The sequence below is a fragment of the Poecilia reticulata genome, linkage group LG16 (genome assembly GCF_000633615.1).
Source record: "Poecilia reticulata strain Guanapo linkage group LG16, Guppy_female_1.0+MT, whole genome shotgun sequence".
In the NCBI taxonomy this organism is placed as follows: Eukaryota; Metazoa; Chordata; class Actinopteri; order Cyprinodontiformes; family Poeciliidae; genus Poecilia; species Poecilia reticulata.
In genome coordinates this window covers 6,351,473-6,373,320 of record NC_024346.1, presented here as the reverse complement: position 1 = coordinate 6,373,320, position 21,848 = coordinate 6,351,473, and the positions used below count along the sequence as shown (strand labels likewise).

At 38.1% G+C, this 21,848-nt stretch overlaps 1 protein-coding gene across 3 annotated transcripts in view; it reads right to left on the bottom strand.

The window, feature by feature from the left end:
- The window catches only part of znf385d (zinc finger protein 385D), a 105,720-nt gene that overhangs the window by 5,714 nt on the left and 78,158 nt on the right, over window positions 1–21,848 (bottom strand). For 2 of the 3 annotated variants that reach the window (XM_008430995.1, XM_008430994.2), the window contains exons 5-8: window positions 10,455–10,561; window positions 9,233–9,287; window positions 4,340–4,660; window positions 1,487–1,668 (exon numbers count right to left, since the gene is read on the bottom strand). In XM_008430995.1, the coding sequence (XP_008429217.1) occupies window positions 1,487–1,668; window positions 4,340–4,660; window positions 9,233–9,287; window positions 10,455–10,561 (665 nt within the window). The remainder of the gene's footprint in view (window positions 1–1,486; window positions 1,669–4,339; window positions 4,661–9,232; window positions 9,288–10,454; window positions 10,562–21,848) is intronic. The other variant, XM_008430996.2, reaches the window with a different exon arrangement.

Here is a 21,848-nt window from a genome sequence, read left to right as displayed (position 1 = left end):
CAGTTTTGATGTTAATTGAAAGCATGGAAATAAACGTAAACATCTTGAAAATATTAAAGGGTTTACATGAGTTGACACTTTTGTCCATGTACTTCCTGGCTAACTGGTGAGAACTGTTCCAGCTTTATGGGCTTATTGAGCCTCCCATGGTTTGATTTATTAGCATGTTGCTACATAGCGAGGAGAATGTGGCTTTCCTCCTGCTGAAATATGACAAACAGCTGTGTGGTCAGTGTGGGTACATCCTGTTACCAAACACCTGATTTACGCCCCGGCTTAAATTTCTCCAATCCTCGCAGACAGTCGTACATTCACGCTTTTGTTTTGGCTTGGAGCTGCTTCATAAATTCTGCACTGTGCGGGACGCGTCTGGTTTGTGGGGAACTTCTGCTCTTCAGACGGGAACATTTAAAAAGAGAAACATCAAGGTTGGCTCTGAAAATACCGGGCCGATTTCTGACATAAAACACATCAAACGAAGGTTTGGCACCAAACGGCACAGAACGAGAAATGAAGATTTAACCTCTTATATATAAAATATTACATTGGTTTGCTTACACTTACTAATCAATCAGATTTATCTACACTTTTCTGTTCCCAGGGTGCAACAATTAGACAACGCACAGCTGCAATGATAAAAAAAATAACATTTTTATGCACAAGTTTGAATTTATTTTGGATTTTCTCTCCATCAAAATATACATCCAACCAAAAATCAATAATCAATAACCATTGTCAATGACGTGTTTATTTAAGTGCCTGGGCTGTTTTTCCAAAGCTGTATACCCCAAAACGGATAGAAACACTTAAAATGTACATTTTGCATAAAATGAGCCCTTTAAATAATAAAGTAAAACTGACAACGGCTCACATTTCACCTAAAGAGATTAATTACAGAAAAATCTGAGTAGCGTTAAACATGTAAGGATTTCTGGTGGGTTGGAGGGAAACTATGGAGAACGTATGAGTAGTTAAAGATTCCTGCTCTGTAGTTTACAGACAAGAGGGGAATCCTTTCACCCCAACATGACTCTTCTGCATACTATCCCTCATTCCGGACGGATCAGCCGGCGGAGCTGCGTTACAGCAGCCTGTGTGTCAGTTTCAGTATTCAAAGACATCATTTGCATAAAGTACGGGGTTGTGCTCTGATTTATTATTTCCTGCCTTATCCTCCTCCAGCTGATGCAACAGCACACATGAGGGAGGCGTGTTGCTTCCCACAGCCCTCAGAAAGTGCCACGTTGAGCCTCCAGGAAATATTTTGACATGTTATGCAAATGTGAATTATTTATCGTGTTAAACAATTTCTCCGGCTCAATTCTGTGAATTTCAAGATGACATACTTGCGTGAGAAACACAGTATTTTGTAAAAAAAAAAAAAAAAAAAAAATAATTAAAAAGAACAACAAGAACCAATTAAATTAGCGTTGAAATTCTGCCTCAGTTTAAAACTAGAGCCCAGTTTCCAGCCTGTGAATCTCACCTGCTTTAGCTGAGTCTCTGAATTGACATGCACGTCACACGTCTCACAGTAAAAGGTTTTGTTCTGCAGGCCAGTTGATGATTTGGAGGATGAAGCCAATTTGCTTTTGACTCCCGGTCGAGGGAAAGACTTGATGGAGCCCACGCCGCTGCGGGCCTCCAGCATCGTCTTGTGCTTCGTGCCTGCGGGTCAGAACAGGAAACGAGACGTGTCACGACATGATTGTCACCTCTGGAGAAACGGCCGGAGGGAGGAAAAGAAGTTCAAACACGAGGCTCGCCGCTGCTGCTCAGGTGATTTCTGAAATACGAGAATCAAGAGTTGAAGCTTGTAAATTATCCTAAAACATCCGCGATCAAAGACTCACCGGTTTAAAAGCTACATATTTGACCTTTGAGCTGCGTTTGACTCAGGAGAGACAATTACTAACCCACAAAGAAACGGGGTTAGGGGAACACTCTAAAGGTTTGTAAAGTTTTTATTGGAAACAGAAAACGTGCAGCTCTGAAGCTCTTTAGCCGTTTGACCTGAACAGCATGAAAGTCAGAAAGGCTCATATTTATGACAGCAAAAGAAACACACAGCCTGCTAACAGGGTCTGTAGTTTCTCTAGACACTAACTGGAACTAAACTGAGTTTGACATTCTGTATTATTATTATTATTATTATGAAATAGAACTGCATCATTACAGAGGAAAAAACAAAACCCACGTTACTAAAAACCCGACAGATGCTGTTTGTGACACACAGTTTTAAAAAAACAAACATTAACAGCCTCTGAAAGCAACAGAAGAAGAAAAAGAGAAAAGTTGTAACATCAAAAGTTTAAACTTGACCAATTATTACTTTATTTTAATATCAGGTGGCATTCAAGTTTGAAAAAGCTGCATGTATTTTTAAAAAAAGTGTTTATTTTTGGCTCTATCTGCTGGATCTGTTTCTGAGAGATGGATAACTTTCATTTATTATCGACTGGATCTGCATGACAAGCTGCTAGCAGAACAAGTAGCCGGACTGGGCCGATAAACTAGATTATTTCCAATATTTTTCTCCACTGTTTGGTCCATTAGAGCATCAACAAATATCAGTAAATCTGAAAATATGATTAAATGCAGTTACTATGTGCAGTTTCAGCTACGTTTTTCAAGAGCAGTATTTGTGTTTGTGGCCCCATGAATGCTGTTCCATGTAGTCATAGCCATACAGTCACCTAAAAAATAAGTATTAAATAGTTTGTTAATCATAACTTTCATCATTCTCACAACAGAACCACAAACTATTGTGACATTTTATACATCAGTTCATCCTTGCAGTGATTGTTGCAACATCTCCACCATAAAACATGTAATGTTTACGTCACATAAGAGGGTATAAAACCTCAGGAGAAGATAAATATAGTTTACATTTCTACATATTTTTTAATATATGAAGTCACAAGTTGCATATTACTAAAAGTGGTAATTAGCATTCATGCTACCAACATATCAGGCCACTTGCAAAAGGAGTTCAATCTCCAAACTGTCAAAAGTATCAACCCTTTAATAAATGGTACAATTTCTGTCTGAATGTTACAAAGACTAAAAATGACTGACAGAACAAAAGATGTCAGAGAAAACCCCAGCTGTTTGGTTATGAAAGGAACTTGTTCTCTCTTCTGAATCAGAGCTGCGTTCTGCACAAGGTGGTGTAACTATTAATCTGTCTCAGCTCAGATGAGAGTTTTATTGTGTAGGAGTTTCTGTGACAGTCATGCTGGGAATCCTGCGGATAAATATTAAAATGTTCCAAGAATTTCCTTTTTCTATAAATCAACTGGATGCTGGTGGTTGTGCAAAGCAACAGACTCATTCTGCTGTCATGTGCTGAAGCATTTTGTTGGCAGAGGGATTTGAAACATTATTTCTATACAGGGCTGCTGAAAACGTGCATCATGATTTAAGACGTTATCTGTACATGCGTACACTACAAAAACATAAATATTGCCAAATACTTTTGTCTAGTTTCTATTGCAAATATCTTATTACACTTGACATAAGACAAAACTGACTTACAAGTAATTTTTCAGCAAATTACAAGAGCTTACGTCAATCATTTCTTAAAATTTATGAAAAAGTTCTTTCACTGCAAACAAGGGAACATTTTTCATCAATATTAAGCAATTATTTACTTAAACAAGTTCATATATCTTGTTGAAAAGTTACGTACAAGATATTTTTTCTAATTTCAAGTGTAATAAGATACTTACACTGGAAACTAGACAAAACACTTGGTGATATTTTGAGTTTTTGCAGTGTAATTATTATTATTATTTTTTTTTGTATGAAGTCCTGCCAAGATGGTGACTTTAGTTTTCCTGTTTTATCCACAGTTTTCACTCCACATTGTTCTTTATGTATTTTTAAACAGTTAAAAGGCGCCGTGGCTAAACTTTAAACTGCTGCAGCGCAGGTTACTCCACAGGGTGTTGCTAGGTGACCAAAAGTTACTTCATAAGCCGTTGCTAGGTGACCAAAAGTTACTTCACAAGCCGTTGCTAGGTAACCAAAGCTTCCACCACCCTTTCTGAGCAGCTACAGTCGTTCTTGTTCGATTAGAGTTCAGTAAAATCATTGAATCATCTATCAGATTTATTATCTATTGATATTGATCACATATCTATCGCGGTACATGTTATTATTGATCTATTGATCAGGCCCGTTAGTGACCATATGCATTTCTTATATGAACAAACTTTTTAAAAAAATCTATATTTGAGATATTTTTCTCTCTTTAAGACTAAATCTTATTTATGAAATTAGAAATAACTGTTCCTCATGCAGTAGATCAAGTCTCTATATTGGTTTTTCTTCTTACCAGTATTGTGAGCGTCCAGCTGTGACGCAGAGTTGACCGCCACTTTGCAGAGCGAGCAGTAAAGGAGGCGCCGGGCTTTTTCCTCCTCCGTCTCCGTGTCCGTCTCCGTCTCGGCTTCGGCCTTCTGCTCCGCCTGCGTCTCCGAGGGCGAGTTTGTTTTCGGCAGCTTCTCCTCTCCGTGGGAAGCCAAGGTGGCGTCGGAGGCGGCCGCGTCACCTGGAGCTTTCGGAGAGCTTAGCGGCTCAGGTGAGGATGCAGCTGGGGTCACCGGGGGGTTCGCTGGTCTGATCAGGGGGGAAGCCGTTGATCCAGAGGTGGCATCTGTGGGAAAATAAGTGGAAATTATGTTTTGTTTAGGGCTAAAACCACAATTATTTTAGGAACCGATTGTTAAATTTGGATGATTAATCAAAATAATCGGATAAAAAAAATCGGAACATTCTTCAGATTTTTCATTTAAATATTAGAAATGCATTAAAAAATGCCACCAATGTGAAATAAAAAATAGTGATAGAAAGGGAATATCTCGGACACAAACTCTCCTGTGTGCCTGGAGAGAACAGAAAGCGATGCGGTTTGTCCCAAGAAGAGTTTGTGCAGCGAGTCTGCTGAGTGGAGAAAATCAGACTTTTTCCCCTCCAGGACAAAAATAAACAATCTTCCTGTTTTGCTTTGCCAGACATGCATCAGTGTGTAAAGAAACAGACAGATCTGATCCTGTTGCAGCAGTTTTTGAAAAATGTCGAGCAAATAAGATAAAAAATAAAAAAAAGCTTAGCGTGTTTTAAATCAACGAAGGGGTTTACAAATCATAGGATGTTTCTGTTTGTCTCATTCAAAATAAACTTGATGGTCAGTTCCTCATGTTTTCTGAAATTGGATGTGAAAATGTTTTGGCACAGAAAGTAAAACCGACTCTAATTGTACATTACTTATAATTAAAGCACAACATAAGGCTCAGTTTCACCTCATTTATGAATTTATTTAACAGAGTGAAACCCGAAGCGATCCCCATAAATAATGAACAATAATACATTCATAAATTATGAGATATTTGTATTCTTTCCATTTTGTTCCCATGTTTTTTTTAATTATTACTGATGACACTAATGAGGCGCAGTAATGAAATTAATTCCCCTAAGCAAAAATAATAGTCTGTGGAAAAAAACGACTAATTTTATTCAACATAATGTGGAGGAAATAAAATTGCTGCTGCTTCCTAAACCATAGAAAATTTAGCTTTGAACTTCAAATAGACCAATTTCTGTCATTTCTGTGAGCATCCTTCAGATACAGCCTTTTAAATTTAAACCTTCAGGGCTTTTTGATCAAGACAAAACCGAAAACTTTGATCCAAACAAAGGTTTCAGTTCGGGGTTTCATTACTAATAATGTCCAATCTTATGTTTATGTAAAAAATATTTAGCTTTTACTTTAATTAGCGTTAGTAGTTTTGTTTTCAAGAAGATCAATTAATCAAATGATAAATTAAAACGAGCTCAATAATTTCCATTTTCTTGATTTGCTGTTCTTCTCGTTTCTCTCTTTCTACCAAAAACTGGACAACAAAGTTCTTCAGTCTGGTTTATTGGTCTCAACCTGCCCGTTTTTTGAAGGACAGTTTGTTTCTAGAGGCTTTATTATTCATTTTATTTGTTGTGTTGTTTATTTATTTTGCATAATTAAAACGTCTTCCAGTTCCAGTGTTAAATGTTCATTAGAATTTAAAGTTTATTGATATTTTATAATGTGTTCTTCTATTATTAACATTACATTAGTTGAAAATGTTCTCAAGGCAGCAATATTATCGTTTATCGCAATTATTTCTGGAACGATTTATCATCCAATAAAATGTGTTATTGTGAAAGACTTGCATATACAAGTCACAAAAACACATTATCTTACCAAATAGTTTCTAGTGCAAATATATTATTACACTAGAAATAATAATTATTTGCAAACTGCTTCCTGTTTGCACTGCAAAACACAAAATATTACCAAGTATTTTTGTCTAGTTTCCAATGCAAATATCCTGAACACACCTGAAATTAAAGAAACGTACAAGTAACTTGTCAGCAAGACATAGGAGCTTGTTTTTAGTAAATAATTCCTTTATATTGATGAAACAATACTAATTCAATTTCTCTTATAATATTGGAAAAATGTCTTGATAAAAGAGAAATAATCTACTAATATAACTAGAACGTTTTCATCAATATTAAGAAGTTATTTACTTGTTTTGTGCTTAAAAGTTACTTGTAAGTTAGTTTTCTCTAATTTCAAGTGCACTAAGAAATGAGACAAAAATACTTGGTAATGTTTTGTGTTTTTGCAGCGTAAACAAGAAGCAGTTTTCAAAGAATTGCTGTAAGCCAATGCTTTGTCACCCATGTCTAAAGTTAATCTTGATATTGCATATTTACAACGTAAAGCTGTGAATCCGCACCGTGTCCAACACCTCGAGCCGCTCCACCCTGGCAGAAATGTTTGTATATCATTTTCCAAGAACAAAGACGGCAGCGGATCGATACATTCGACTCATAAAAACAACTCCACGCGTCCCGGCCGTTGCATACAGAGGGGCCGCGACGGGCTGCTACGTTTCCAAAAAATGAAATTCCTCCTCGCCGGCTGATCGATGCCGACGCCTCAGACTTCTCCGCACTGCAGCGTCACCGAATGAAGAGCCGCGAGCCCGGAGAGCAAATCAATAGTGAATTATGTCACGCTGGTTTTGTGGACCATTAGATATACGGTTGTTATTTATCCCGGCACTGTTGGTGCCACGAGCACCTTGTAAAGGCGACAGTTTAACAAAGATCGCCACAGTCAAACGAAATCAGAAACGCAAGCAGAAAATTATAAATTAGGCTTCTGAAAGTATCATAAATTACCTAAATAAAGTGGTAAAATTTGTGATGATACCGCTCTCGCTCTGAATGAGCGCCTAATAAACATATGGAGACGCACACACTGTGATATTTACTTTTACTATCTGAGTGTTTGCGAGCATCCAATCCATTAACCTCCTGAAATGGCTCCGAGGCGCATTTTTACCCATAATGCTCTCCTTTTACACCTGACTGACTCCAGCTATAAAATTTGCAGCTCCATCATAAAACCCGCTGCAGCTTTTGAATGCAGATCTTCGCAGGAGTCAGCGGAGGATGAATATACAAGGACTGCTTCAAAATGCAATGAGGCTGTGGTTTATGATGGTAAAAATATGCTATAAAGTCAGACCATATTTCAAGAAACACCCCATTTTACCCCACAGAGTGAAAGACTTTAGGCTGGAGTACGACACCAAAGTTAGGAAACTGCAGTTTGGGAATTTCATGCGACACTGAGAACCATTCTCTCCATCGATAAAATTTAACCAGAATGAAGAGCATCTTATGAATCTACCTCCTACATACTTTAACACAAAAAATAACTTATTTTTTCTTTTTCAATACTTTGCTGAGCCGTTTAACTCCCTTTTTCAGGTCAAAGTTCGAAGTGGTAATGTAGTTCCTCTGCAGTCGAGACAAGTCTGCAGCTTCAGTAAATTACATCCCATGTTTAGAAAAGTGTAAAAAACAAAAGAGAATATAGAAAAACATTTGTATTCTCAGATATTTTAAAACTATTTTTGATCTATACTTTCTTATATAAAGTCTACTCAATTTATTTAATTTGTTTGAAAAGAAACAAATTATAAAAACAGCATTAAATGCATTTTAAAGGTGACCTATTACACTTTCTTGGACAGGTTAGGATGGATCTATATGCTGTACAAAACATGTCCATCATATTTTAGTGGTCAGTTCTGCCTATTTTGAGCTCCTTTCTGATCTTTTTTAGGACGTCTTGTCACTTTAAATCCTAATAAACTGCTGGAAATGTGTTGGAACTCGCTTGCGTTGCTAGGTAACGAGCTGGGCTAGGCTGGGGTTGCTAGGTAACGGTGAAGTGCCCATGGAATGTGAATTAACAACTGGGAGGTTTTTGAAATGACTCACTTTCCCAGACACTAACTTTTTGCCAAAAAACACCTGCTTTGTTTTGTGTTTGTTTTTTTAAGCACTTGGGATGTTTTTAGAAGCAGTTGAAAAAATGGCAGGTCAAACATATTTCTGGCATTTGGCTTGCAAATTAGCAAAATAAAGCTCCACTGGGCAAAAGTGTTCACATAGAAACTGAACACAAAATGTTCAGCAAAGACATCTGAGCTTCCATTATGATTGCAGAAGCTTTCACTACATAACACTTTGGTGCCACTCTCTCAATTTCATCCGCCATTGTACAAAGAGACCGGGAACAGAAAACAACGGCTCGCCACAAAGCGCCTCTAGAGCGATTTTGACGCGTCCAGAGCGAAATGTCTAGTGTCTGATTTCGAAGTGCACACGCATCGATCTTGAAACGTCAGACGCGTTTTTGACGTTGTGAACGCAGCACAAGCTTGTGGCTTGTTTATTGTTGTCATAGCAACTGCCTGTCCAAGTGTCTGTCAGTTACATAGTCTACAGGTGTGTGACGTCATGAGAGCTTTGTATTCCCAATAGATTTTGTCTCAAGGCTCTTCAGTTCAGTCCGGTCCAATCGATCCCAGGCATCAGTTCGCTCAACAGGAAGTATTTTAAAAAGTTTCTACTTGAGGAAACGCAGCAGCTCGCATCGAGTCACTGACTTGGAAAGTAGCGGAATTTTGTTTGAAACAACTCAAACTTTTCATTTAACTAAGTTTGGCAGGGATGCCGTTTCTCCCTGTACTCTGCTGCTCTTCTTTTGTGCCGTCTAACAAACCGTTCCTGACAGGATCTGTCCATCTCCTGACCTCAAACAAGGGCGCCCTTTGATTACCGTTGCCAGCGTATGATTGAGCGCTGGCAGAGTGGCGCGCAGCACCTGTGGTCGTTGACCTCTGGGTGTCCGTGTGTGTTCCCGCCGACGCTGCAGATGTCTGCCGACAGATTTAAGAAAGGCCATTATTTCCAGCTGTTACGTCCAATATCATGAGAGGAACATTTGAAGGTTTCTCCTCAACTTCAACGAGCGGGGATTTAAATTTTATTTTAATTTTACCTCACGGACTTTATTTATTTCATTTAAACAATGTAAACTGAATAATTAATGCTAAACTTTAAATTCTATTGAACACTTAACACTGAAGTCATTTTAAATATCTAAAATAAATAAACAAAATATGAATCAATAAATATTACATAATACACAAAATGTACTATGAAGTCTTTGTAAACAAATAAGAAAGGCTAGCTGAGACCAAAACACCAGACTGAAACCTTTTGTCATCCGGTTTTTGGTAGAAAAAAAGAGAGAAAATAGAAAAATGATATATCTAGCAAATGGAAATTATAAACAAATAAAAATTTATCATGCGATTAATTGATTGTCTATTCCTAGTTTGTTTTGAAACAGATAATCTGTGAAAACACCAATTTTCTCAACCTCCTCCCAGAGCTACTTTTGCTGTTTTAAGAAATACATCCCTCCCAACCAAAAGCAACCAATCAGACAGGGGGAGGGTCTTAGCGCTGTCAATCAACCCATGTACTCGATGCTCAATGTGTTAATGGCCAAATAACTTTCAGTTACAGGAAAACCGTTTTTCCACCATCATCGATGGCTAAGCTAACTAGCATTAGCTTTCATAATCTAGTTAGTTATTTATATCAGTTAGCCATATTAGCCAAATTCTAGTGTAACTAATGTGATGACTAGCATGACATTAGCTATGATTAGCATGATTAGAGTTATGCTTGTCATAGCTAATGCTAGTCATAACACAAGTCATGACTAGCATTAGTTAGTCATAACTAATAAGTAGCATAACTGATGTTACGCTGGTTATATATCAATGGTGGCTGCAGTGCCACACGGAGGGTGATTGACAGCGCTAAGATCCGCCTCCTTGCTCTGATTGGTTGTTTCTAGTTAGCATGGGAGAAGGCAGAGGAACTCAATCTTTTCTCAGATCGTCTCATAAGAAACGGTAAAGACAGTGATAGTTTCAATATAAAAACATATATTGTTTTAATAAAAGTCACATACTTTTGTAAAGCTTTAGCTCCCTTAAATTCTAGTAAAGTGGTTATTTGACACTGCTAACCTTGACTGATGTTTGTACGGTTAGCAGGCCGCCAATGACCTCCTCGCTCCTACAATTAACAGCCATGGACTCCCAGGCGGCCGCGCTGAGCCGAGCATCAAAACAGCCTGAAATCACAGCGATTAACTCAGTCAGGCTTGCTGTCCCCATCCGGCTGCCATCACACCTGCTTCTCTGCCGCTGCGTTGCCAGGTTTGAGTGCGATTCCCAGGAAAAGGTTTGGGTTCGGTTTGAGCCAGGCGGGTTTTTGTGCCTGTGGGCTACCGCTGAACTTTTCACGGTTTAGGAGCGAAAAGAGACGACTTCTAGCCAGACTTCAGGGATTCACATACTTTTTACCCCAAATGGATCCACAGCTGGAGAAAAAAAAAGCATCTAAATCAACGTGGGGAGTTTTTCTTGAGCTTTTCAAATCCAGCCATCAGGGGCCCAGTGTCCTGCATGTTTTATACGCGTTCCCGCCCCGTAGTAACAGGCTGCAGGGGTAGAATTACCTCCTCAACATGTCAGCAGGTTCTGCAAGGCCTGGTAATAACTCACTGGTTTCAACCCAGTATACTGGAGAGAAAACATGAGTTTTCAGGTCGTTTAATGCATTTCTATGTTCAACTTTTCAGACGCAAGTTTAAAAAAATTTTGTATTATGGTGACATTTTTTGTTTTTTATTCTCTTTAAGTTTGTAACCTAACTTTTTAGATATTAATATTCTCTTTTTTGATAGAAGATCTTGGCACATTTGAAGCACATAAAAAAAAAAGAAGAAGAAGAAGAGTTGGCTGTTATGGACACAGATTCAGTATCTGACTGTCATTCTTGAAGAAACCTTGAAAAAGTGACGGTCGCATGTAAAGCTGCATGAATTTAACAAAAATTCTTTAGCAATAAAACACAAACTTAAAAATCACCTATTACAATATTTTTTTTTTCTTTCCATCAAAGCAGCCACAAACTGTTGAAACTGTATTGATCCGTGCTTCTGGAATCCAAACATGAAGCCTTTCAAAATAAAAAACTGAATTTCACAATAACGTTAACCTAAACTGATGCAAACTTTACTTACTGTGAAAGACAAAAAAACCTTCAAAACAAAAGGTGATGGCCATGGTGCTGTACAGTAAATCTGTAAATTTGTACATCTTTGAAAAACAGAAGTGGCGCCTCCTGCACAACCAACAATAATGCAGCAAGTGGTTTCTGGATGATAAATCAATAATAAAACAATTGCTTTTTTCAGCAGCCATTGTACAGCAGTAAAACCAGCTGACCAAACATGCTGGAACTCAGCTTGAGTTGCTAGGTAACAGGCTGGGCTTCACTGGAGTTACTGTCCAACGGGCTGTAACTGGTTTGTGATGTTACATTTTAAAATTGGCTCATTTTCCAGACACCAAAACACATTAACTTCTGTCTGAAAGCCAGCTAGATGTTTTTTTTTATTTTTACTTTTTTTCAAGTGCTTGGTCTGTTTATAGATGAAGATAAGACCGAAATAGAAGTAAAACGTGCAAAACATGAATTTTGTATAACAGGTCCCTTTAAGGTTTCACATCTTTATAACAGATGCCAATAAATGTGACGAGCCCCGTTTTTTTCCTCATGATACCAGAAACAGTAACATGAGTTTCTGTGCTTTTCATTCATCTTATGTTACAATAGCAAACAATAAACTTTCCCAATAAATGATTACATTGTTGTTTTGAGACATCAATATAATATATCGTTAATGGCATAACAATGCAAGCTCACAGAACAATTAACTTAAATAAAAATAAAGATTCAATAAATATTAAAAATAAAACTGTAATCAAAAACAACTTAAAAACAAAAAACTGAAATAAAAACTTACGTACAACCAAAAATAATGAATAAGACAGATTATGAAAACAAAATATATTAATCATCATAATGGAAGCTCGTTTTAACTTATCATAATGAAATATTTATGATATTTTAATTTTCTGAGAAACTGAATTTTCCAGGAATAAACTGTTAACTCTGATCCATAAATTGTGTCACCTCTAATGTAAAAACACACCAGTTTCACCTCATGAACAGAACTTTTCCTCTGGTTTCAGTGTTTTCATGTCTGATAAATAGTGAACTTTATTTGTTTTTTATTCACATTTCTTCCAGGTGATAATAACACATACCTCACATTATCCTACAGTTCATTCATATTTAACCTGAACATAAAAGCCGTGCAAGATGAAAGGAAAACGAGTAATAATCAGAAACGGACCGCCGCTGTCCAGATCCATCTACTTCCTCCAGAACCGGGCCGGTGTGAGTGTTTGCCCTTGTGTCGGGGGGTGAACCCGTCCACCACAGCGTCATTAAAGAGCCATTTGATGTTGGAGGGGCAGGTGATTAAAGTGTACTTTGGCTGGCCTTGGACGACCCGCGTTCTGGGGATCTTCCAGTAATCCATATCCCCAGTCAGTGTGACCTAACGGGCTCGGCAAGGCCCAGTTAAGAACTCAATCCCCTCTCATTAATGGAGGTAATGACTGTGATCAATCTAAAGATGGTGAGGGCGAGCGCAGCGCCGACAGCGGGGTTGGAGGTAGCGGGATAAAGACGTAGGAGATGGAAACCAGGTGAAAGAAAGGAAAACAGATAAGAGGATTGATTCTGGAGGCGGAGGAGAGGTAAATGGATCGGGGAAAGTAAGAAAAGTTTGAGCCCCAACAAACAAGTCTGAAGGAGAAAAAAAAAACTGGGTGGGGATGAGAGAGATAAGATTAAAGGCGAGTAATCGAAGACGGGACGTAATTAAAGGTGGAGGAATTGAGACGGAGGGAACGCCGAAGGCAACAAAGACGGGGAGAATAAACCTGGACAGGCCCAGTCCAGATGGGACACGCCTCACCTGACGGCTCCTTCACTGCCAAAACACTAAATATCAGCAAGGATTTTATATGGTAAGCTGCTGTCCCCGCGACCCGACCCCGGATGAAGCGGAAGAAAATGGATGGATGGAAGACTAACACAGAAGAACAGAACAGGGTCAGACAGAGACTTTCTGGGGCCCTGAGCAGGTTTTCATTCAGAGGCCCCCAAATACCAACAAGTCAACACCAGATGCTTTATCACCCCTAATCTACTGTATGTGTGTAACATGCTAACTACCATTAGCATCTGTAATTAGCTCACATCATCTTATATTTTCCATGTGTATGTATTATTTAGTGCTATTTTATATACATATATTCCTATATTGGTTCTCTTGGGGGCCCCCTGCTGGTGTGGTGGCCTTAAGCAGCTGCTTAACTCGCATATGCCTTGGGCCGGCTCTTCAGTGGAACTAGTACTTTTTCATCAATATTAAGGAGGAGTTAAAATAAGCTTCCATATTTTGCTTAAAACTTACTTGTAAGTTATTTTGTCTCATTTCAAGGGTACTAAGATATTAGTGCTAAAAAGTAGGCCAAAAATACTTGGTAAGATTTTGTGTTTTTTCCGTTTTTAGCATTAGAGGAGGGAAAAGAAATCCTTCCACTCTGCTTAAACTTTCAGACAATCACAAAACTCCCCCAGGGTTTGACTACCTTCCCCATTCAAGCCGGATTAGCCTCTTTAATTAAAATGATGACGCTTTATTATAACCTGTCACAACTTAAAGGACAGGAACTCCTCAAACCCCCAGAGTCCTGTCAAATTTCATCCAGCCTCCGGGACTCTTATTATTTCATTTTTTGCTAATTATGTCAGTTTTTAAAATAGAAATGTTCACATTTATCTTCCAGATCGTCTTTTAAGGATAAATTGATCAACAATCTTCTTAAAGATTTCAAAGCTGTTTGAAATCTTTTTTTATATTAAATAACACAAAGTTGTTTCTCTTGAAGGGAAGTTAAAACTTTGCTCCATTAAATGCAGTCACTCATTTAACCAACAATCTGTAGCTCCTGTAAAAAAAACATTGAATTTGACTTTATTCCTTCTCACTTTTATTTACTGTTCAATAATTGTTACGTTAATTTAGCATAAATCTGCCTCACCTTCTGATTTTAGTTGGCAATCAGTTCTGTTACCAGGAAATGACCATATTAATCTGATGTTGAATATATTACCAGATAAAAATTTAACCCTTTCTTTTAATAAGAAAATAAAATTTTAAGAAGAGTAATTTTATTATAAAGTATTTCTGCTCTTACTTGAGTAAATTTTCTGTATTTTCTACCCACTGAATGAAAAACAAACATGTTTTAACCAGAACTTCATCAGACACAGACACACCTGCAGTTTCTGTTAAAGTTTCATAAGTTTTTTTACTGAAAGAAACAGATTTGGAAAAAGTTTATTTTGTTACTTATATGAATTATTGTAATTTTGTTTCTTAAAATACCAACATTTCCACTTAACTTTATATTTTGGTCCGTCTGATGATGTAATTTTTGAATATTAAATGATTGATAATTGGATCAGTTACTCAGTACTTTTTAAACTTTTTACCAAAGACTTTTTCACTTTTATTTGAGTAAAAATATGTTGAAGTGATTCTGCTCTCAGCTGATTTTCGGTCCTCTACTCGCCTCTGGATAAATGACAGACTGACATCTATTTTCTTGATGTCATCTACCTGCACTACCGGGCGTTATTAGTGAATCAATTGGAACTAATTTCAATGTAATAAACCATTAATTGACATTTAATGGTAGGCCGGTTAATTGTTTGCTACGGGAACCGTGGGGCCGGTCCTGCAGCTCCTGCCTGGCTGCAGCGTTGCACAGCTGAGTCGGCGCTGCTGGCGCTGCTCCCCTGACAATCTGCTCTTTAATAGCTAATATCAGGGTACATTTCCTCAGGCGCTGGGCTGGAACTGCGAGATGGAGGGATGCGCTGTGGACATTTCTTTCAACCTCTACTCTGTGGTGCTGCTGTAAGGACACGAACACTCAAACCTAACAGGCTGCTGCTGAGTCATCCGCGTCATTTATCCCACCTCTCTGAGCAGACGCTCATCCAGCTCAGACAACATGCACCTTCAGTGATGAAGAATCAGAGCGTTGAAGCGGCTGGCTGGACAACGGCCCTCTTACTGCATGTTTTTATAAGTTTTAGACCACAAACCAATGAAGTGGCACCACTGAAAGCTACTTCTAAGCTTCGACAATGTCCTCATTTTAAACTTTTCTGAGAAGAATGAATTTAAAAGCCAGCAGCAAAGGAACAGATGTAACGAGAGACGCAGCTAATGGAGACGGTAAATCTGCAAAACACAAAATACTACCAAGTAATCTTGGTCTGGTTTCTCGTGCAAATATTTTAGTAGACTTGAAAAAAGACAAAACTAAATTACGAGTAACTTTTCAGTAAGATACAGAAGTTTGTTTTAAGTACATAATTCCTTAATACTGAAAAAGTACTTTTTTATAAAATAACATTGAATAATACAAACTAAATGCTGTTATACATAGCATTTAGTATGCTATGTATACTAAATGTATACATAGCATATGTATACATTTAGTATACATGTGCTACTAAAGTAGCATGTATACATTTACAGTTTACTGTAAACTGTTTACAGTAAACAGTTTAATTGTTTACAGTAAACAGTTTACTTGTTTACGGTAAACTGAGTGTTTATCACCTGATGTTATTTTCAAAAGATTAAAATAATATGTTCCACTTAAATATCGCTCTGCATTTCAAAATACGAGATTTTTTTTGTTTGCTAAAATGAACGATGAGAGCTAATTACAAATTATGTTAATGATGGTAGCTATGTGTTACACACAGAGCAGCTCAGGAATGATGGATCATCTGGTGTTGGTTTGGGGGCTTCAAATAAAAATCTGCCCCGGGCCCCAGAAAGGCTTGGACCGGCCCTGATCGCAGTCCAGGCACGTTGTGTACAGCGAAAATGCTTTAATAATAACCTTTCTGTATATTGTGCTGCTCTAGCAGTTTTCATAAGGCAGTGCCAAAAGTCCAAAAAATGAAAATTTACATGTCGATTTGTAATATACGTCGTAATCCATATATGGTCATCACTCCTTCCTGTTTGAGTGACTCAAAACGTTATTTATGTTTCAGAAAAGTTTTAAAATTTTTTGAAAACCAACAGAAAGATCACCTCGGGCGTTTTTAGATTTTTTTTTTTAATTGCTTTGGTGATTTTCATTCAGCAAAATGTTTCAAGAGGGAATGCAACTAAAACAAAAGCAAGAAAGTTCAACTTTCTCCATGATTTTACAGCTTTTCAGGCGTTTTGAGGAGCTTTCTTTCTCTAAAGCAGGAGCATTTGAAAGATACCCGACAGTCTTAGTGAGTCTAAAGTCATTTAATAACAATAAAGCTGTTGAGTTTTGCTTATCGTGCGACAGACATTTATTTCCAGCAAATAAATGTGAGAATTCAGCAAAAGAAAACAATAAGGACTGCTTCCCAACAAACTTAGCTCTGGTGAAAATGCATTATTCATGAGTAATTTAGTCAGTTTATCGGTGTCTATTGCCCCATTTTCCCTTTAATTTACATTTTTTTGCAACTGGAAGAAGTCTGTCAAAGAATAAAAAGTGATTCCAAACACATTGTGAGGAGCAGAAGTCGAGAAGCAGTGCTCAGCTTCTTGACAAATATGGCAGTGTTTCACCATAATGACTTACACTGTGTAGCTGACTGCCAAAATAATCTTAATTTGACAGCTCTGATGGCTCTGTGTGATTTGGACAACTTAAAGCTTTTCCCCTCCTGTAATTCAGGGGGGGAAACTACAGCCTTACTTGCATTTGACTCCATTTGTCAAGTTTCTTTGCTTAAAAACAAGACTTCAAATGGGAAATGAAGTAAACAGAGTATTATTTGTGTGGCACAATCACACGTATTTTTAAAAACAGAAATGAGCAATCAGCCAGCATTGTTAACACCATAATTTTCATGAATTTAAGAGCAAAAACAAGCCATTTTAAATCCTCCTTCAATAAAAGCCAGCAGAGCTGTGCCTCCCCGTGGTTTCCACCTACTCTCGCTGCGGCCATTACTCCACCACCAAACTGAGACTTTCATTAGAGCCCGTGAAACACTTCAGCCGTTCTGATAATGCAGCATTTATCCGCCTTGACTATTAATTCTTCTGACATGTGAGCACATTAATATTCATTAACCAGAACTGCTTGCGATAAACCAGCCCCCCCCTTGTGCTCCTGAGATCTCAGGTCTGTGTTACAGAATCGTGCAGGTGATATTTTTTTAAGGAAATGAACTGATTAATGTTTGTTGTCATCTTATTATGGCTCCTTTTTTTATCTGTTTATTATGTTCACAGTTGCTTAAAGTGATTCAGGACTAGTTTTACTTGTTGGCCTAAATATGTTGTAATTTTCCTATGAACTAAAAAATTTCTGTTTGTGATTTGCCAAAACTCATAATTACTTCAGAAATTTACATCTTTTGTTATATTTGTCACCCATGGAGGTCGGCATTTTTCACCCGATGGGTTGGTGACGCGTTTTGGTCCATTCTGCACTGGACTCTACAGAGTAAACACAGCTAGGCTAAGGCCCCGTTTACACGACAACGATTTCGGGGGAAAACGGAAGAGTTTTGTTGCGTTTGTAGTGTGCATTTACACGAAACCACCGAATGTTTTCTCTAACAACGGCACAGATTGAAAACGGGTTCCAGAGTGCGATATTTCCGAAACGTACCGTTTTCCATTGTCGTGTAAACCTAGAAAACGGATCTTTTCTTCCAGAGAATCCTCAGCTCATGCATAGTATGACGCAAAACATAGCTGCTTCCTACAATCCACAGAAGAAGAAACTACTCACAATGCTGGTGTTACTGTTTCCCCATCAGATTCGGTTCCCTCAGCGTCTCTTCACCGCTCCGCTCCACCCAGGTGGCAAAATACACGGCTGCTTATTAAGCGCTCTTATCTAGAGAACTACGGACCAGGACCAGCCCCGGCTCCAGACGAGTTTAACAGGAGGGGCACCGACTTATTTTGGGGGGACAAAATGAATCTACGTTGCTGAACATAGACAACAACACCAGCAGCATACAGGCTACTTGTTAACAAGCTTAACGTGCTGAATTGATATTAGCCAGTCATCTTTTAGCTATCATCACCTGCATCCAACAGCTTTACTCAACTCAGTCGGTTAGTTTGGGGAAAAAACTGTGCCAAGTTATTTATGTTTTGCTGGTTTGCTGCCATGATTCTAACACACACCTGCGCAGCAGCAGGTCTCCTTCGCTGCCTCACAGGTGTAAACCCAGCGCGAGCGTCTCAGCTTTCATGTTGCGTTTGAAGGCGGCTCGGAAAAACAAGTTACGACTTGTTAGCAACGGATTAAACTGTTTTAACTGCTGAAAAAGGTAACAGAGGACACGGATATGGGACGTGCGGGAACTCCTATTTTATCAAATTGATATAGGAATAACAGACTGTTGGCCATTCCGAGGTAAAAACAATAAACAGCTTCCAGTCCTGGCCGCTACAGACACCGTGAAAGCTCAAACAAGGTTTTTTGGCAAAGTTATCCCACTTTTTCCAACTGTATGCGCCCTAATCAGACGCACACAATGCGTGTTTTCTCACGCAAATCCACATGCCTTCAAGTACAACTTTTTAAAAAAAACATGTGCACTTTCAAAGCTTCAAAGAACCTAGCACCAACTAGGCGCAGCGAGAGCATTACACGTTTTCGATGTGTACCGTTACTGTGTAAACACAGATCGTAATTAGAACGTTATCGTGTAAACGATCCAACAAAAACGGAACAAAAGTGCCGTTTTTATTGGATTGTTGTCGTGTAAACGCCCCCTAACTTTACCCCAGTAGTTGCTTATCGTATTGCATTTGACTGGTGTAATTTTAGGTAATGCCACACTGTGATAAAAAAAATAAATAAAAAATAAAATAAAAATTTAGACGAATCTGGGTAATTTCCCACATGAAAGAAAGGAGAACGCAGTGCAAGAGCCGGAGTGGAACACAACTTAAAAAAAGGACCTACATTTTTGCATCTCAACATTTCTCTCCAGAAGACTTTGAGTCATTTGTACGAACAAAACAGACAGGCAGAACTGGACGCTCTTTCAAGTGCTAACAGAGCTAAACTGTTAGCAAAACCAGCAATCCCAACGGACCAAGATCAAACCGGACACAGAGCAATAGAACCCCTTACCGGATCACACAGTCAGAGGTAAGTGTCATTCATTGTTTCATTATGAAGCTGAAGGCAGCAGCAGCAAAACACCAGCAGCTCCTACGGCCAACTCTGTCCTCTTCCTCTGTTTGTTTCTCCTCCTTTTCATCACCTCTTGAGATTTCTGTTTCCATCGATTTCAACGCGCTCCGGTTCAAATTAAGAAGTCTTAAAGACGTTACTCATCGCTGTTTTGGTTTGACAGAGCTAGTGCAGTTGGACCTTTAGACATCATTTAAAAGAAAACACTGAGGATAACTTCCTTTTTCACATAAAATAGACAACAATGGGCTGACGTCAGATTTTATTAGGATTTGTCTTTTGTCTTTGGTAAAAACCACAAGTCATTTCTCCCACTAGCATTAAACTATCCAGTCTATTTTGGTTGTATTTACCCAGAATGCCCTGCTCTGTAGTCCACATCCTGCTTTTGGAGAAATTAACTTCACCAAACTGAGACCTTAGTTTTTAGGCACACCAGAGGTTTTGATTCACAACAGAGTTCAGTTATATGTTCACACCTCCCCAAAATGAACCAGACTTTAAAGACAAACAAGCTGGATCTTGATTAGCTGGTGGATGCCTGCCAGTCTGGAAACTGTCCAAAAATAACCTAACAGCAACAGTGAAACATGGATGTGGGAGTGTCATGATCTGGGATGCTTTATTGTTGTAAACCATCTTACTATAATATAATCCACCACTAAATTTACTGTGCATTTGATGGTCTAAGGAAAAAGTGACACTATCTGCAAAAAGATGAATAAATAAAGCTGAAGCTGAACTGGACCTTGCAACATGACAGGGACTCCAAACACACCTATAAATCCACAGAGAACTGGCTGAGGATTAAGGAATAGAACGTCCTGTACCGAGTCGGAACCCAGACCCATTGTATTTCAAAAACAGAGACACTCTCATTAATAACATGCATGTAAATCTGCATCACTTCAGCTCTGTTCTGCAGTCGTAAATTTCTGTTACAATGAGAAATGGTCTTAGAAACCACAAATGGAAAATGTAGTTTTCAATTTTTGGTAAAAAAAAACAAAAAAAAACATAATCTTATAATTGAGTAACAGTGCAGCCTACGTGGGAGTACAAGGTTCTAATCCAGAAAGCACAAATTAGCTTTGACATTTTTATAGGAGGGATGTAAATCTCTAAAATATTCTCTATAAAATGGAATAAAACAACTTATATTGTGCATTAAATGCCAACAGTATTCATCTTCATGCCTCTGCTTCTTCTCTAAATTTCCAAAGTCAAAAGTGCCAGCTTTCATAATTTCTGCAGACTAAGAGAAGATTATATTATCCCTCACATATGTTCGTCGAGGAGACAGAAAAGGACTTATCAGCAGTGCAATTTGTTGCCAACTCAGAGCAACGAATAATCAGCATCTGGTTCCCATCAGTTGCTGAAAGATTTATTTTTTGCAAACCATTTAATGCGTGTTTTGTCCAGGACATAACCATGAAACAAACACCTGGACAACATCACAGGATTTACGCCACTGCTTGCACACAACAGCACAAATATACACTTTTAGCGTCTGCTAGCAACAATGTGTACCTGCCAAAATTTTAATTAGAAAAATGGCACATTGGATAAAAACACAGAAAAGAATAACTTTTGGTATTCTCAGTTATGGAAGTTGAAACAAAGGGTGGTGTTAAGCCTTCATAGGTTTTTATTTCCTTAAAAAAAGAGTGAAAGCTGTTTCTTTTTTGATTATTTCTTCTTTATTTACTTCAATTTTGCCTTATTACGTCATTCTTTTGTGTACTAGTTCTTGGTTTATTCTTATCTTTAGTGCATTTGGATTCAGCCCTTTCTGTTGTTTATTATTAGCTTCAGGAATTCACTTATGCCTTTAGAGTTCAGGCAAAAGTGAACTTGGTGCTGTATTTTTCAGAGATTTGCTACCTATTGTCAACACTACGACAACTAGAGGTTTTAATTAAGAAAACATAAGGGAAAGAGAAGTAGGTAAATTATGCTAGCTTGACTATGACAACCTTATCATGTTGATGTGATGTGGAATTTGGTGTGTCTTGGTTCAGTTAAAAAAAAAAAGTAGACCTAAACACCAGCTCTAACAGATCATCAGTTCAGCAGGTGCTTAAATTAGCTAATCAACCACCGTTCTGTTAGATTAGCTATTAGCTGCGGTAGCTAATCTATCACAAAATAAACATCAAGCCTGAAAACTTAAGACTGTAACAAACT